The 16,715-nt window shown below is 51.5% G+C and overlaps 2 protein-coding genes across 2 annotated transcripts in view; both read left to right on the forward strand.

The window, feature by feature from the left end:
• Positions 1–13,003, forward strand: part of LOC140395756 (fas-binding factor 1 homolog) — a 245,221-nt gene extending 232,218 nt beyond the window's left edge. The window contains exon 18 of the mRNA XM_072483912.1: positions 12,941–13,003. Within this exon, the coding sequence (XP_072340013.1) occupies positions 12,941–13,003 (63 nt within the window). The remainder of the gene's footprint in view (positions 1–12,940) is intronic.
• fads6 (fatty acid desaturase 6) overlaps positions 1–16,715 on the forward strand; it is a 1,169,976-nt gene that overhangs the window by 863,652 nt on the left and 289,609 nt on the right. The window contains exon 5 of the mRNA XM_072482983.1: positions 13,562–13,741. Coding sequence (XP_072339084.1) covers positions 13,562–13,741 — 180 coding nt within the window. The remainder of the gene's footprint in view (positions 1–13,561; positions 13,742–16,715) is intronic.

The following is a 16,715-nucleotide window of genomic DNA, read 5'->3' on the forward strand; positions in this document are numbered from 1 at the left end:
TCACTCTGAACTCACACCATCACCCCTCACTCTGAACTCATTCCATCACCCCTCACTCCATCACCCCTCACTCTGAACTCTCTCCATCACCCCTCACTCTGAACTCACTCCATCACCCCTCACACCATCACCCCTCACTCTCAGCTCACTTCATCACCCCTCACTCCATCACCCCTCACTCTGAACTCACTTCATCACACCCCACTCCATCGCCCCTCGCTCCATCACACCACTCTCTGAACTCAATCCATCACCGCTCACTCTGAACTCACACTATCACCCCCTCACTTCATCACCCCTCGCTCCATCACCCCTCACTCTGAACTCACTTCCTCACCGCTCACTCTGAACTCACTCCATCACCCCACACTCTGAACTCACTCCATCACCCCTCACTCTGAACTCACTCCATCACCCCTCACACCATCACCCCTCACTCTGAACTCACTCCTTCACCCCTCACTCCATCACCCCTCAATCTGAACTCACTCCATCACCCCTCTCTCAGAACTCACTCCATCACCCCTCACTCTGAACTCATTTCATCACCCCTCACTCCATCACCCCTCACTCTGAACTCACACCATCACCCCTCACTCTGAACTTACTCCATCACCTGCCACTCTGAACTCACTCCATCACCCCTCACTCTGAACTCACTCCATCATCCCTCACTCTGAACTCACTCCATCACCCCTCACTCTGAACTCACTTCATCACCCCCCACTCCATCACCCCTCACTCTGAATTCACTCCATCACCACTCACTCCATCACCCCTCACTCTGAACTCACTCCATCACCCCTCACTCTGAACTCACTCCATCACACCTCAGTCTGAACTCACTCCATCACCCCTGACTCTGAACTCATTCCATCACCCCTCACTCTGAACTCACTCCATCACCCCTCACTCTGAAGTCACTCCATCACCCCTCATTCTGAACTCACTCTACCACATCCCACTCTGAACTCACTCCATCACCCCTCACTCTGAACTCACTCCATCACACCTCACTCAGAACTCACTCCATCACGCCTCACTCTGAACTCATTTCATCACCCCTCACTCTGAACTCACTCCATCACCGCTCACTCTGAACTCACTCCATCACCTCCCACTCTGAACTCACTCCAGCACCCCTCACTCTGAGCTCACTCCATCACCCCTCACTCTGAACTCACTCCATCACCCCTCACTCTGAACTCACTCCATTACCCAGAGAGTAGTGGGGGCATGGAATGCACTGCCTGTGGAAGTAGTTGAGTCGGAAACATGAGGGACCTTCAAGCAGCTGTTGGATAGGTACATGGATTCCGGGAAAATGATATAGTGTAGATTTATTTGCTCTTAAGGGCAGCACGGTAGCCTTGTGGATAGCACAATTGCTTCACAGATCCATGGTCTCAGGTTCGATTCCGGCTTGGGTCATTGTCTGTGCGGAGTCTGCACGTCCTCCCCGTGCCTGCGTGGGTTTCCTCCGGGTGCTTTGGTTTCCTCCCACAGTCCAAAGATGTGCGGGTTCGGTGAATTGGCCAATGATAAATTGCCCTTAATGTCCAAATTGCCCTTGGTGTTGGGTGGAGGTGTTGAGTTTGGGTCGGGTGCTCTTTCCAAGAGCTGGTGCAGACTCAAAGGGCCGAATGGCCTCCTTCTGCACTGTAAATTCAATGATAATCTATGATTAATCAAGGACAAAGGTTCGGCACAACATCGTGGGCCGAAGGGCCTGTTCTGTGCTGTATTTTCTATGTTCTATGTTCTATCACCCCTCACACAATCACCCCTCACTCTGAACTCACTCCTTCACCCCTCACTCCATCACCCCTCAATCTGAACTCACTCCATCACCCCTCACTCTGAACTCACTCCATCATCTCCCACTCTGAACTCACTCCATCGCCCCTCACTCTGAACTCACTCCATCACCCCTCACTCTGAACTCACTCCATCACCCCTCACTCTGAACTCACACCATCACCCCTCACTCTGAACTCATTCCATCACCCCTCACTCCATCACCCCTCACTCTGAACTCTCTCCATCACCCCTCACTCTGAACTCACTCCATCACCCCTCACTCCATCACCCCTCACTCTGAACGCACTCCATCACCCCTCACTCTGAACTCACTCCATCACCCCTCACTCTGAACTCACTCCATCACCCCTCACTCTGAACTCATTCCATCATCCCTCACTCCATCACCCCTCACTCTGAACTCACTCCATCACCCCTCATTCTGAACTCGCTCCACCACCTCCCACTCTGAACTCACTCCATCACCCCTCACTCTGAACTCACTCCATCACACCTCTCTCAGAACTCACTCCATCACCCCTCACTCTGAACTCATTTCATCACCCCTCACTCCATCACCCCTCACTCTGAACTCACTCCATCACCCCTCATCCTGAACTCACTCCATCACCTGCCACTCTGAACTCACTCCTCACCCCTCACTCTGAACACACTCCATCACCCCTCACTCTGAACTCACTCCATCACCCCTCAATCTGAACTCACTCCATCACCCCTCACTCTGAACTCACTCCATCACCCCTCACTCTGAACTCACTCCATCACCTCCCACTCTGAACTCACTCCATCACCCCTCACTCTGAACTCACTCCATCACCCCTCACTCTGAACTCACTCCATCACTCCTCACTCTGAACTCACACCATCACCCCTCACTCTGAACTCATTCCATCACCCCTCACTCCATCACCCCTCACTCTGAACTCTCTCCATCACCCCTCACTCTGAACTCACTCCATCACCCCTCACACCATCACCCCTCACTCTCAGCTCACTTCATCACCCCTCACTCCATCACCCCTCACTCTGAACTCACTTCATCACACCCCACTCCATCGCCCCTCGCTCCATCACACCACTCTCTGAACTCAATCCATCACCGCTCACTCTGAACTCACACTATCACCCCCTCACTTCATCACCCCTCGCTCCATCACCCCTCACTCTGAACTCACTTCCTCACCGCTCACTCTGAACTCACTCCATCACCCCACACTCTGAACTCACTCCATCACCCCTCACTCTGAACTCACTCCATCACCCCTCACACCATCACCCCTCACTCTGAACTCACTCCTTCACCCCTCACTCCATCACCCCTCAATCTGAACTCACTCCATCACCCCTCTCTCAGAACTCACTCCATCACCCCTCACTCTGAACTCATTTCATCACCCCTCACTCCATCACCCCTCACTCTGAACTCACACCATCACCCCTCACTCTGAACTTACTCCATCACCTGCCACTCTGAACTCACTCCATCACCCCTCACTCTGAACTCACTCCATCATCCCTCACTCTGAACTCACTCCATCACCCCTCACTCTGAACTCACTTCATCACCCCCCACTCCATCGCCCCTCGCTCCATCACACCACACTCTGAACTCAATCCATCACCGCTCACTCTGAACTCACACTATCACCCCCTCACTTCATCGCCCCTCGCTCCATCACACCACACTCTGAACTCACTCCATCACCTGCCACTCTGAACTCACTCCTCACCGCTCACTCTGAACTCACTCCATCACCCCACACTCTGAACTCACTCCATCACCCCTCACTCTGAACTCACTCCATCACCCCTCACACCATCACCCCTCACTCTGAACTCACTCCTTCACCCCTCACTCCATCACCCCTCAATCTGAACTCACTCCATCACCCCTCACTCTGAACTCACTCCATCACCCCTCACTCTGAACTCACTCCATCACACCTCTCTCAGAACTCACTCCATCACCCCTCACTCTGAACTCATTTCATCACCCCTCACTCCATCACCCCTCACTCTGAACTCACACCATCACCCCTCACTCTGAACTTACTCCATCACCTGCCACTCTGAACTCACTCCATCACCCCTCACTCTGAACTCACTCCATCATCCCTCACTCTGAACTCACTCCATCACCCCTCACTCTGAACTCACTCCATCACCCCTCACTCTGAACTCACTCCATCACCCCTCACTCTGAACTCACTCCATCACCCCTCACTCCATCACCCCTCAATCTGAACTCACTCCATCATCCCTCACTCTGAACTCACTCCATCACCCCTCACTCCATCACCCCTCAATCTGAACTCACTCCATCACCCCTCACTCTGAACTCACTCCATCACCCCTCACTCTGAACTCACTCCATCACCCCTCACTCTGAACTCACTCCATCACCCCTCACTCCATCACCCCTCAATCTGAACTCACTCCATCACCCCTCACTCTGAACTCACTCCATCACCCCTCACTCTGAACTCACTCCATCACCTCCCACTCTGAACTCACTCCATCACCCCTCACTCTGATCTCACTCCATCACCCCTCACTCTGAACTCACTCCATCACCCCTCACTCTGAACTCACTCCATCACCCCTCACTCCACCACCCCTCACTCTGAACTCACTCCATCACCCCTCACTCTGAACTCACTCCATCACCCCTCATTCTGAACTCACTCCACCACCTCCCACTCTGAACTCACTCCATCACCCCTCACTCTGAACTCACTCCATCACCTCCCACTCTGAACTCACTCCATCACCCCTCACTTTGAACTCACTCCATCACCCCTCACTCTGAACTCACTCCATCACCCCTCACTTTGAACTCACTCCATCACCCCTCACTCTGAACTCACTCCATCACCCCTCACTCTGAACTCACTCCATCACCCCTCACTCTGAACTCATTCCATCACCCCTCACTCCATCAGCCCTCACTCTGAACTCACTCCATCACCCCTCACTCTGAATTCACTCCATCACCACTCACTCCATCACCCCTCACTCTGAACTCACTCCATCACCCATCACTCTGAACTCACTCCATCACACCTCAGTCTGAACTCACTCCATCACCCCTCACTCTGAACTCATTCCATCACCCCTCACTCTGAACTCACTCCATCACCCCTCACTCTGAAGTCACTCCATCACCCCTCATTCTGAACTCACTCTACCACATCCCACTCTGAACTCACTCCATCACCCCTCACTCTGAACTCACTCCATCACCTCCCACTCTGAACTCACTCCATCACCCCTCACTCTGAATTCACTCCATCACCACTCACTCCATCACCCCTCACTCTGAACTCACTCCATCACCCATCACTCTGAACTCACTCCATCACACCTCAGTCTGAACTCACTCCATCACTCCTCACTCTGAACTCATTCCATCACCCCTCACTCTGAACTCACTCCATCACCCCTCACTCTGAAGTCACTCCATCACCCCTCATTCTGAACTCACTCTACCACATCCCACTCTGAACTCACTCCATCACCTCCCACTCTGAACTCACTCCATCACCCCTCACTCTGATCTCACTCCATCACCCCTCACTCTGAACTCACTCCATCACCCCTCACTCTGAACTCACTCCATCACCCCTCACTCCACCACCCCTCACTCTGAACTCACTCCATCACCCCTCACTCTGAACTCACTCCATCACCCCTCATTCTGAACTCACTCCACCACCTCCCACTCTGAACTCACTCCATCACCCCTCACTCTGAACTCACTCCATCACCTCCCACTCTGAACTCACTCCATCACCCCTCACTTTGAACTCACTCCATCACCCCTCACTCTGAACTCACTCCATCACCCCTCACTTTGAACTCACTCCATCACCCCTCACTCTGAACTCACTCCATCACCCCTCACTCTGAACTCACTCCATCACCCCTCACTCTGAACTCATTCCATCACCCCTCACTCCATCAGCCCTCACTCTGAACTCACTCCATCACCCCTCACTCTGAATTCACTCCATCACCACTCACTCCATCACCCCTCACTCTGAACTCACTCCATCACCCATCACTCTGAACTCACTCCATCACACCTCAGTCTGAACTCACTCCATCACCCCTCACTCTGAACTCATTCCATCACCCCTCACTCTGAACTCACTCCATCACCCCTCACTCTGAAGTCACTCCATCACCCCTCATTCTGAACTCACTCTACCACATCCCACTCTGAACTCACTCCATCACCCCTCACTCTGAACTCACTCCATCACACCTCACTCAGAACTCACTCCATCACGCCTCACTCTGAACTCATTTCATCACCCCTCACTCCATCACCCCTCACTCTGAACTCACTCCATCACCGCTCACTCTGAACTCACTCCATCACCTCCCACTCTGAACTCACTCCATCACCCCTCACTCTGAACTCACTCCATCACCCCTCACTCTGAACTCACTCCATCACCGCTCACTCTGAACTCACTCCATCACCTCTCACTCTGAACTCACTCCATCACCCCTCACTCTGAACTCACTCCATCACCCCTCACTCTGAACTCACTCCATTACCCAGAGAGTAGTGGGGGCATGGAATGCACTGCCTGTGGAAGTAGTTGAGTCGGAAACATGAGGGACCTTCAAGCAGCTGTTGGATAGGTACATGGATTACGGGAAAATGATATAGTGTAGATTTATTTGCTCTTAAGGGCAGCACGGTAGCCTTGTGGATAGCACAATTGCTTCACAGGTCCATGGTCCCAGGTTCGATTCCGGCTAGGGTCATTGTCTGTGCGGAGTCTGCACGTCCTCCCCGTGTCTGCGTGGGTTTCCTCCGGGTGCTTTGGTTTCCTCCCACAGTCCAAAGATGTGCGGGTTAGGTGAATTGGCCAATGATAAATTGCCCTTAATGTCCAAATTGCCCTTGGTGTTGGGTGGAGGTGTTGAGTTTGGGTCGGGTGCTCTTTCCAAGAGCTGGTGCAGACTCAAAGGGCCGAATGGCCTCCTTCTGCACTGTAAATTCAATGATAATCTATGATTAATCAAGGACAAAGGTTCGGCACAACATCGTGGGCCGAAGGGCCTGTGCTGTGCTGTATTTTCTATGTTCTATGTTCTATCACCCCTCACACAATCACCCCTCACTCTGAACTCACTCCTTCACCCCTCACTCCATCACCCCTCAATCTGAACTCACTCCATCACCCCTCACTCTGAACTCACTCCATCATCTCCCACTCTGAACTCACTCCATCACCCCTCACTCTGAACTCACTCCATCACCCCTCACTCTGAACTCACTCCATCACCCCTCACTCTGAACTCACACCATCACCCCTCACTCTGAACTCATTCCATCACCCCTCACTCCATCACCCCTCACTCTGAACTCTCTCCATCACCCCTCACTCTGAACTCACTCCATCACCCCTCACTCCATCACCCCTCACTCTGAACGCACTCCATCACCCCTCACTCTGAACTCACTCCATCACCCCTCACTCTGAACTCACTCCATCACCCCTCACTCTGAACTCATTCCATCATCCCTCACTCCATCACCCCTCACTCTGAACTCACTCCATCACCCCTCATTCTGAACTCACTCCACCACCTCCCACTCTGAACTCACTCCATCACCCCTCACTCTGAACTCACTCCATCACACCTCTCTCAGAACTCACTCCATCACCCCTCACTCTGAACTCATTTCATCACCCCTCACTCCATCACCCCTCACTCTGAACTCACTCCATCACCCCTCATCCTGAACTCACTCCATCACCTGCCACTCTGAACTCACTCCTCACCCCTCACTCTGAACACACTCCATCACCCCTCACTCTGAACTCACTCCATCACCCCTCAATCTGAACTCACTCCATCACCCCTCACTCTGAACTCACTCCATCACCCCTCACTCTGAACTCACTCCATCACCTCCCACTCTGAACTCACTCCATCACCCCTCACTCTGAACTCACTCCATCACCCCTCACTCTGAACTCACTCCATCACTCCTCACTCTGAACTCACACCATCACCCCTCACTCTGAACTCATTCCATCACCCCTCACTCCATCACCCCTCACTCTGAACTCTCTCCATCACCCCTCACTCTGAACTCACTCCATCACCCCTCACACCATCACCCCTCACTCTCAGCTCACTTCATCACCCCTCACTCCATCACCCCTCACTCTGAACTCACTTCATCACACCCCACTCCATCGCCCCTCGCTCCATCACACCACACTCTGAACTCAATCCATCACCGCTCACTCTGAACTCACACTATCACCCCCTCACTTCATCACCCCTCGCTCCATCACCCCTCACTCTGAACTCACTTCCTCACCGCTCACTCTGAACTCACTCCATCACCCCACACTCTGAACTCACTCCATCACCCCTCACTCTGAACTCACTCCATCACCCCTCACACCATCACCCCTCACTCTGAACTCACTCCTTCACCCCTCACTCCATCACCCCTCAATCTGAACTCACTCCATCACCCCTCTCTCAGAACTCACTCCATCACCCCTCACTCTGAACTCACTCCTTCACCCCTCACTCCATCACCCCTCACTCTGAACTCACACCATCACCCCTCACTCTGAACTTACTCCATCACCTGCCACTCTGAACTCACTCCATCACCCCTCACTCTGAACTCACTCCATCATCCCTCACTCTGAACTCACTCCATCACCCCTCACTCTGAACTCACTTCATCACCCCCCACTCCATCGCCCCTCGCTCCATCACACCACACTCTGAACTCAATCCATCACCGCTCACTCTGAACTCACACTATCACCCCCTCACTTCATCGCCCCTCGCTCCATCACACCACACTCTGAACTCACTCCATCACCTGCCACTCTGAACTCACTCCTCACCGCTCACTCTGAACTCACTCCATCACCCCACACTCTGAACTCACTCCATCACCCCTCACTCTGAACTCACTCCATCACCCCTCACACCATCACCCCTCACTCTGAACTCACTCCTTCACCCCTCACTCCATCACCCCTCAATCTGAACTCACTCCATCACCCCTCACTCTGAACTCACTCCATCACCCCTCACTCTGAACTCACTCCATCACACCTCTCTCAGAACTCACTCCATCACCCCTCACTCTGAACTCATTTCATCACCCCTCACTCCATCACCCCTCACTCTGAACTCACACCATCACCCCTCACTCTGAACTTACTCCATCACCTGCCACTCTGAACTCACTCCATCACCCCTCACTCTGAACTCACTCCATCATCCCTCACTCTGAACTCACTCCATCACCCCTCACTCTGAACTCACTCCATCACCCCTCACTCTGAACTCACTCCATCACCCCTCACTCCATCACCCCTCAATCTGAACTCACTCCATCACCCCTCACTCTGAACTCACTCCATCACCCCTCACTCCATCACCCCTCAATCTGAACTCACTCCATCACCCCTCACTCTGAACTCACTCCATCACCCCTCACTCTGAACTCACTCCATCACCCCTCACTCTGAACTCACTCCATCACCCCTCACTCCATCACCCCTCAATCTGAACTCACTCCATCACCCCTCACTCTGAACTCACTCCATCACCCCTCACTCTGAACTCACTCCATCACCTCCCACTCTGAACTCACTCCATCACCCCTCACTCTGATCTCACTCCATCACCCCTCACTCTGAACTCACTCCATCACCCCTCACTCTGAACTCACACCATCACCCCTCACTCTGAACTCATTCCATCACCCCTCACTCCATCACCCCTCACTCTGAACTCTCTCCATCACCCCTCACTCTGAACTCACTCCATCACCCCTCACACCATCACCCCTCACTCTGAACTCACTCCATCACCCCTCACTCTGAACTCACTCCATCACACCTCAGTCTGAACTCACTCCATCACCCCTCACTCTTAACTCATTCCATCACCCCCACTCCATCACCCCTCACTCTGAACTCACTCCACCACCTCCCACTTTGGTCTCACTCCATCACCCCTCACTCTGAACTCACTCCATCACCTCCTACTCTGAAGTCACTCCATTACACCTCACTCCATCACCGCACACATTGACCTCACTCCATCACCCCTCACTCCATCACCCCTCAATCCATCACCGCTCACTCTGAACTCACACTATCACCCCCTCACTTCATCACCCCTCTCTCCAGCACCCCTCACTCCATCACCCCACACTCCGAACTCACTCCATCAACCGAACTCTGAAATCACTTCATCACCCCTCACTCCATCACCCCTCGCTCCATCACACCACACTCTGAACTCAATCCATCACCTCTCACTCTGAACTCACACTATCACCCCCTCACTTCATCACCCCTCACTCCATCACCCCTCGCTCCATCACCCCTCACTCTAAACTCACTTCCTCACCGCTCACTCTGAACTCACTCCATCACCCCACACTCTGAACTCACTCCAGCACCGCTCACTCTGAACTCACTCCATCACCCCTCACTCTGAACTCACTCCAGCACCGCTCACTCTGAACTCACTCCATCACCCCTCACTCTGAACTCGCTCCATCACCCCTCACTCTGAGCTCACTCCATCACCGCTCACTCTGAACTCACTCTATCACCCCCTCACTCCATCACCCCACTGAACTCACTCCATCACCCCTCACTCTGAACTCACTCCATCACCCCTCACTCCAACACCTCTCACTCTGAACTCACTCCATCACCACTCACTCCAACACCTCTCATTCTGAACTCACTCCATCACCACTCACTCCAACACCTCTCACTCTGAACTCACTCCATTACCCCTCACTCCATCACCACTCACTCCATCACCTCTCACTCCATCACCTCTCACTCCATCATCTCTCACTCTGAACACACTTCATCACCCCTCACTCTGAACTCACTCCTTCACCCCTCACTCTGAACTCACTCCATCACCCCTCACTCTGAACTCACTCCATCACCCCTCACTCTGAACTCACTCCATCACCCCTCACTCTGAACATACTCCATCACCTCTCACTCTGCACTCACTCCATCACCCCTCACTCTGAACTCACTCCATCACCTCCCACTCTGAACTCACTCCATCACCCCTCACTCCTTTACCCCTCACTCCATCACCCTAACTCTGAACTCACTCCATCACCCCTCATTCTGAACTCACTCCATCACACCTCACTCTGAACTCACTCCATCACCTCTCACTCTGAACTTACTCCATCACTGATGGGGAAAATTGATGTACAGAGAGATCTGCGATTTCAAGTCCATTGTACCCTGAAGGTGGCAACGCAGGTCGATAGAGTGGTCAAGAAGGCATACAGCATGCTTGCCTTCATCGGACGGGGTATTGAGTACAAGAGTCGGCAGGTCATGTTACAGTTGTATAGGAATTTGGTTAGGCCACATTTGGAATACTGCGTGCAGTTCTGGTCGCCACATTACCAGAAGGATGTGGATGCTTTAGAGAGGGTGCAGAGGAGGTTCACCAGGATGTTGCCTGGTATGGAGAGTGCTAGCTATGAAGAAAGGTTGAGTAGATTAGGATTGTTTTGTTGGAAAGACGGAGGTTGAGTGGGGACCTGATTGAGGTCTACAAAATTATGAGAGGTATGGACAGGGTGGATAGCAACCAGCTTTTTCCAAGAGTGGGGGTGTCAATTACAAGGGGTCACGATTTCAAGGTGAGAGGGGGAAAGTTTAAGGGAGATGTGCGTGAAAAGTTTTTTACGCAGAGGGTGGTGGGTGCCTGGAACGCTTTGCCAGTGGGGGTGGTAGAGGTGGGCACGATAGCATCATTTAAGATGCATCTAGACAGATATATAAATGGGCGGGGAACAGAGGGAAGTCGATCCTTGGAAAATAGGCAACAGGTTTAGATAAAGGATCTGGATCGGCACAGGCTGGGAGGGCCGAAGGGCCTGTTCCTGTGCTGTAATTTTCTTTGTTCTTTGGTTATCAACCTCACTCTCAACTCACTCCATCACCCCAATTTGAACTCACTCCATCACTCCTCACTTCGAACTAACTCCATCATCCCCAGTCTTATCTCATTCCATCACCCCTCACTCTCAACTAACTCCATCATCCCCAATCTTAACTTATTCTATCCCCCTCACTCTGAACTTATTCTTACCTCAATCCATGACTCCAATCTTAACTCACCCCATCGCCCTTCACTCTGAACTCCTCCATCACCCGCTGAAAACTCTATCATCCCTCAATCTTAACTCACTCTATCACCCCATACTTAACTCACTCTACCACCCCTCACTCTCAACTCACTCCATTAACCCACTCTTATCTCAATCCATCACCCCTCACTCTCAACTCACTCCATCATCCCAATCTTAACTCACTCCATCACCCCTCACTCACAACTAACTCCATCACCCTCACTATTAACTCACTCCATCACCTCTCACTCTCAACTAACTCGATCACCCTCACTCTGAACTCACTCTTCCCTCAATCAATCACTCCACTCTTAACTCACCCCATCCCCCCAATCTTAACTCACCCAATCACCCTTCACTCTGAACTCCTCCATCACCAACCAAACAGAACACACCATCACCCCTCACTCTTAACTCACTCCATCACCCCTCACTCTTAACTCACTCCATCACCCCTCACTCTTAACTCACCCCATCACCCCTCACTCTTAACTGACTCCATCACCCCTCACTCTTAACTGACTCCATCTCCCCTCACTGTGATCTCATTCCATCCCCCTTATTCTTAATTCATTGCATTGCCCATCACTCTTAATTCACTCCAACACCCTTCACTCTTTACTCATTCCATCACCCACCAAACATAACTCACTCCATCACCACTCACTCTGGACTCACTCCATCACCCTTCACTCCATCACCACTCACTCTGGACTCACTCCATCACCCCTCACTCTTTTTCACTCTCAAATCACTTTTCTTCCTACAATTTTCAACTTTGCAGTTTACGAAAACAAATTAATTATTTGCTGGATTTCCTAATCGCTACCACTCTCAGTTTATTCTACATTCGATTCTTTTCCCATTCCCCGGGGATTTCCAATGATATTTAACCATTCCAACTACAAAACTTTTCAAAAACAGATTAAGATCTCTGGTCAAAGCGGTGATAATTCTCATGCAATCGTGCGTATTATCATACAATGATGTAATCATGACAATTAAGTAAAGCTGTGTAAAACATATTGAGCAAAGTCACAGGACTCCATCGCCCCCCATCTCACTTTCTGTTACAGAAATATTTAATTGTGTCAGAGATTGGGACCGGAGAAGACCAGGGAGCACACTCGCACTCTCCGTGCATTTAGAAGTCGAGTGTTCTTCATAATAATTCCATTTACGCACTTTGGCTCCAAACCCTTAAAAACCTCAATCGACAAGATCTGTTGATCTCAGTTCTAAAATTTTCAATTGACTCCAAGTCGTCAGAGCATTTTGGGGGATAGATTTCCATTCCCATTTAGATAAAGAATTGATTCTTATCATGACTCCTAATGGGCCTATCTCTAATGTCAAGATGATCACCCTAACTCCAAAGGAGCTGGTTTCTCAACATACCCCATTGAATCCTTCAATCCCGAAAAACAAATGTTTTAGTACAGCATAGTTTCACATCCAGATGTCTCGAATCCACTGTAAACACCAAGTCACACTTCTGTGTTAGGTGTTAGATTATTAAAGAGTTTTTAAAATTATTTTTCAAAGCATATTGGGTTGGCGATGTTCTCTCCTATGAAGAAGCCAAAGCGAATCTACCAGATGGCGTATGGAGTGTTAAACCTGCCACGGAACATGCTGCTAGATTGGACGTTTGGGCACTCACTCATCAACTGCCATGTGGAGCATCATCTGTTCCCCAAATTGTCCGACAACATGTGTCTGAAGGTAGACTGATAGGAGAGTTACTGTGTGGGAGTGATGGGAGAGTTACTGTGTGCGCAGGACTGATGGGAGAGTTAGAATGTGGGAGTGATGGGAGAGTTAGACTGTGGGACTGATGGGAGAGTTAGAATGTGGGAGTGATGGGAGAGTTAGACTGTGGGAGTGATGGGAGAGTTAGACTGAGGGAGTGATGGGAGAGTTAGAATGTGGGAGTGATGGGAGAGTTAGACTGTGGGAGTGATGGGAGAGTTAGACTGTGGGAGTGATGGGAGAGTTAGACTGGGAGTGATGGGAGAGTTAGACTGTGGGAGTGATGGGAGAGTTAGTGTGTGGGAGTGATGGGAGAGTTAGAATGTGGGAGTGATGGGAGAGTTAGACTGTGGGAGTGATGGGAGAGTTAGACTGCGGGAGTGATGGGAGAGTTAGACTGGGAGTGATGGGAGAGTTAGACTGTGGGAGTAATGGGAGAGTTAGTGTGTGGGAGTGATGGGAGAGTTAGACTGGGAGTGATGGGAGAGTTAGACTGTGGGAGTGATGGGAGAGTTAGACTGTGGGACTGATGGGAGAGTTAGACTGTGGGAGTGATGGGAGAGTTAGACTGCGGGAGTGATGGGAGAGTTAGACTGGGAGTGATGGGAGAGTAAGACTGGGAGTGATGGGAGAGTTAGACTGTGGGAGTGATGGGAGAGTTAGACTGCGGGAGTAATGGGAGAGTTAGTGTGTGGGAGTGATGGGAGAGTTAGGCTGCGGGAGTGATGGGAGAGTTAGACTGTGGGAGTGATGGGAGAGTTAGACTGTGGGAGTGATGGGAGAGTTAGACTGCGGGAGTGATGGGAGAGTTAGACTGGGAGTGATGGGAGAGTAAGACTGGGAGTGATGGGAGAGTTAGACTGTGGGACTGATGGGAGAGTTAGTGTGTGGGAGCGATGGGAGAGTTAGACTGGGAGTGATGGGAGAGTTAGACTGTGGGAGTGATGGGAGAGTTAGACTGTGGGAGTAATGGGAGAGTTAGTGTGTGGGAGTGATGGGAGAGTTAGACTGGGAGTGATGGGAGAGTTAGACTGTGGGAGTGATGGGAGAGTTAGACTGTGGGAGTAATGGGAGAGTTAGTGTGTGGGAGTGATGGGAGAGTTAGGCTGCGGGAGTGATGGGAGAGTGAGGCTGTGGAAGTGATGGGAGAGTTAGACTGTGGGAGTGATGGGAGAGTTAGACTGTGGGAGTAATGGGAGAGTTAGTGTGTGGGAGTGATGGGAGAGTTAGACTGTGGGAGTGATGGTAGAGTTAGACTGTGGGAGTGATGGGAGAGTTAGACTGTGGGAGTAATGGGAGAGTTAGTGTGTGGGAGTGATGGGAGAGTTAGACTGTGGGAGTGATGGGAGAGTTAGTGTGTGGGAGTGATGGGAGAGTTAGACTGCGGGAGCGATGGGAGAGTTAGTGTGTGGGAGTGATGGGAGAGTTAGACTGTGGGAGTAATGGGAGATTTAGACTGTGGGAGTGATGGGAGAGTTAGACTGCGGGAGTGATGGGAGAGTTAGTGTGTGGGAGTGATGGGAGAGTTAGACTGGGAGTGATGGGAGAGTTAGACTGCGGGAGTGATGGGAGAGTTAGATTGAGAGTGATGGGAGAGTTAGTGTGGGGGAGTAATGGGAGAATTAGACTGTGGGAGCGATGGGAGAGTTAGACTGTTGGAGTGATGGGAGAGTTAGTGTGGGGGAGTAATGGGAGAATTAGACTGTGGGAGCGATGGGAGAGTTAGACTGTTGGAGTGATGGGAGAGTTAGTGTTTGGGAGTGATGGGAGAGTTAGACTGTGGGAGTGATGGGAGAGTTAGTGTGTGGGAGTGATGGGAGAGTTAGACTGTGGGAGTGATGGGAGAGTTAGTGTGTGGGAGTGATGGGAGAGTTAGACTGCGGGAGTGATGGGAGCGTTAGTGTGTGGGAGTGATGGGAGAGTTAGACTGTGGGAGTGATGGGAGAGTTAGTGTGTGGGAGTGATGGGAAAGTTAGACTGTGGGAGTAATGGGAGAGTTAGACTGCGGGAGTGATGGGAGAGTTAGTGTGTGGGAGCGATGGGAGAGTTAGACTGGGAGTGATGGGAGAGTTAGGCTGCGGGAGTGATGGGAGAGTGAGGCTGTGGAAGTGATGGGAGAGTTAGACTGTGGGAGTGATGGGAGAGTTAGACTGTGGGAGTGATGGGAGAGTTAGACTGTGGGAGTGATGGGAGAGTTAGACTGTGGGAGTAATGGGAGAGTTAGTGTGTGGGAGTGATGGGAGAGTTAGACTGTGGGAGTGATGGGAGAGTTAGACTGTGGGAGTGATGGGAGAGTTAGTGTGTGGGAGTGATGGGAGAGTTAGACTGCGGGAGCGATGGGAGAGTTAGTGTGTGGGAGTGATGGGAGAGTTAGACTGTGGGAGTAATGGGAGATTTAGACTGTGGGAGTGATGGGAGAGTTAGACTGCGGGAGTGATGGGAGAGTTAGTGTGTGGGAGTGATGGGAGAGTTAGACTGCGGGAGTGATGGGAGAGTTAGACTGCGGGAGTGATGGGAGAGTTAGATTGAGAGTGATGGGAGAGTTAGTGTGGGGGAGTAATGGGAGAATTAGACTGTGGGAGCGATGGGAGAGTTAGACTGTGGGAGTGATGGGAGAGTTAGTGTGTGGGAGTGATGGGAGCGTTAGTGTGTGGGAGTGATGGGAGAGTTAGACTGTGGGAGTGATGGGAGAGTTAGTGTGTGGGAGTGATGGGAAAGTTAGACTGTGGGAGTGATGGGAGAGTTAGACTGCGGGAGTGATGGGAGATTTAGACTGTGGGAGTGATGGGAGAGTTAGACTGTGGGAGTGATGGGAGAGTTAGACTGCGGGAGTGATGGGAGATTTAGACTGTGGGAGTGATGGGAGAGTTAGTGTGTGGGAGTGATGGGAGAGTTAGACTGCGGGAGTGATGGGAGAGTTAGACTGTGGGAGTGATGGGAGAGTTAG

This window comes from Scyliorhinus torazame, chromosome 18 (assembly GCF_047496885.1).
Source record: "Scyliorhinus torazame isolate Kashiwa2021f chromosome 18, sScyTor2.1, whole genome shotgun sequence".
Classification (NCBI taxonomy): domain Eukaryota; kingdom Metazoa; phylum Chordata; class Chondrichthyes; order Carcharhiniformes; family Scyliorhinidae; genus Scyliorhinus; species Scyliorhinus torazame.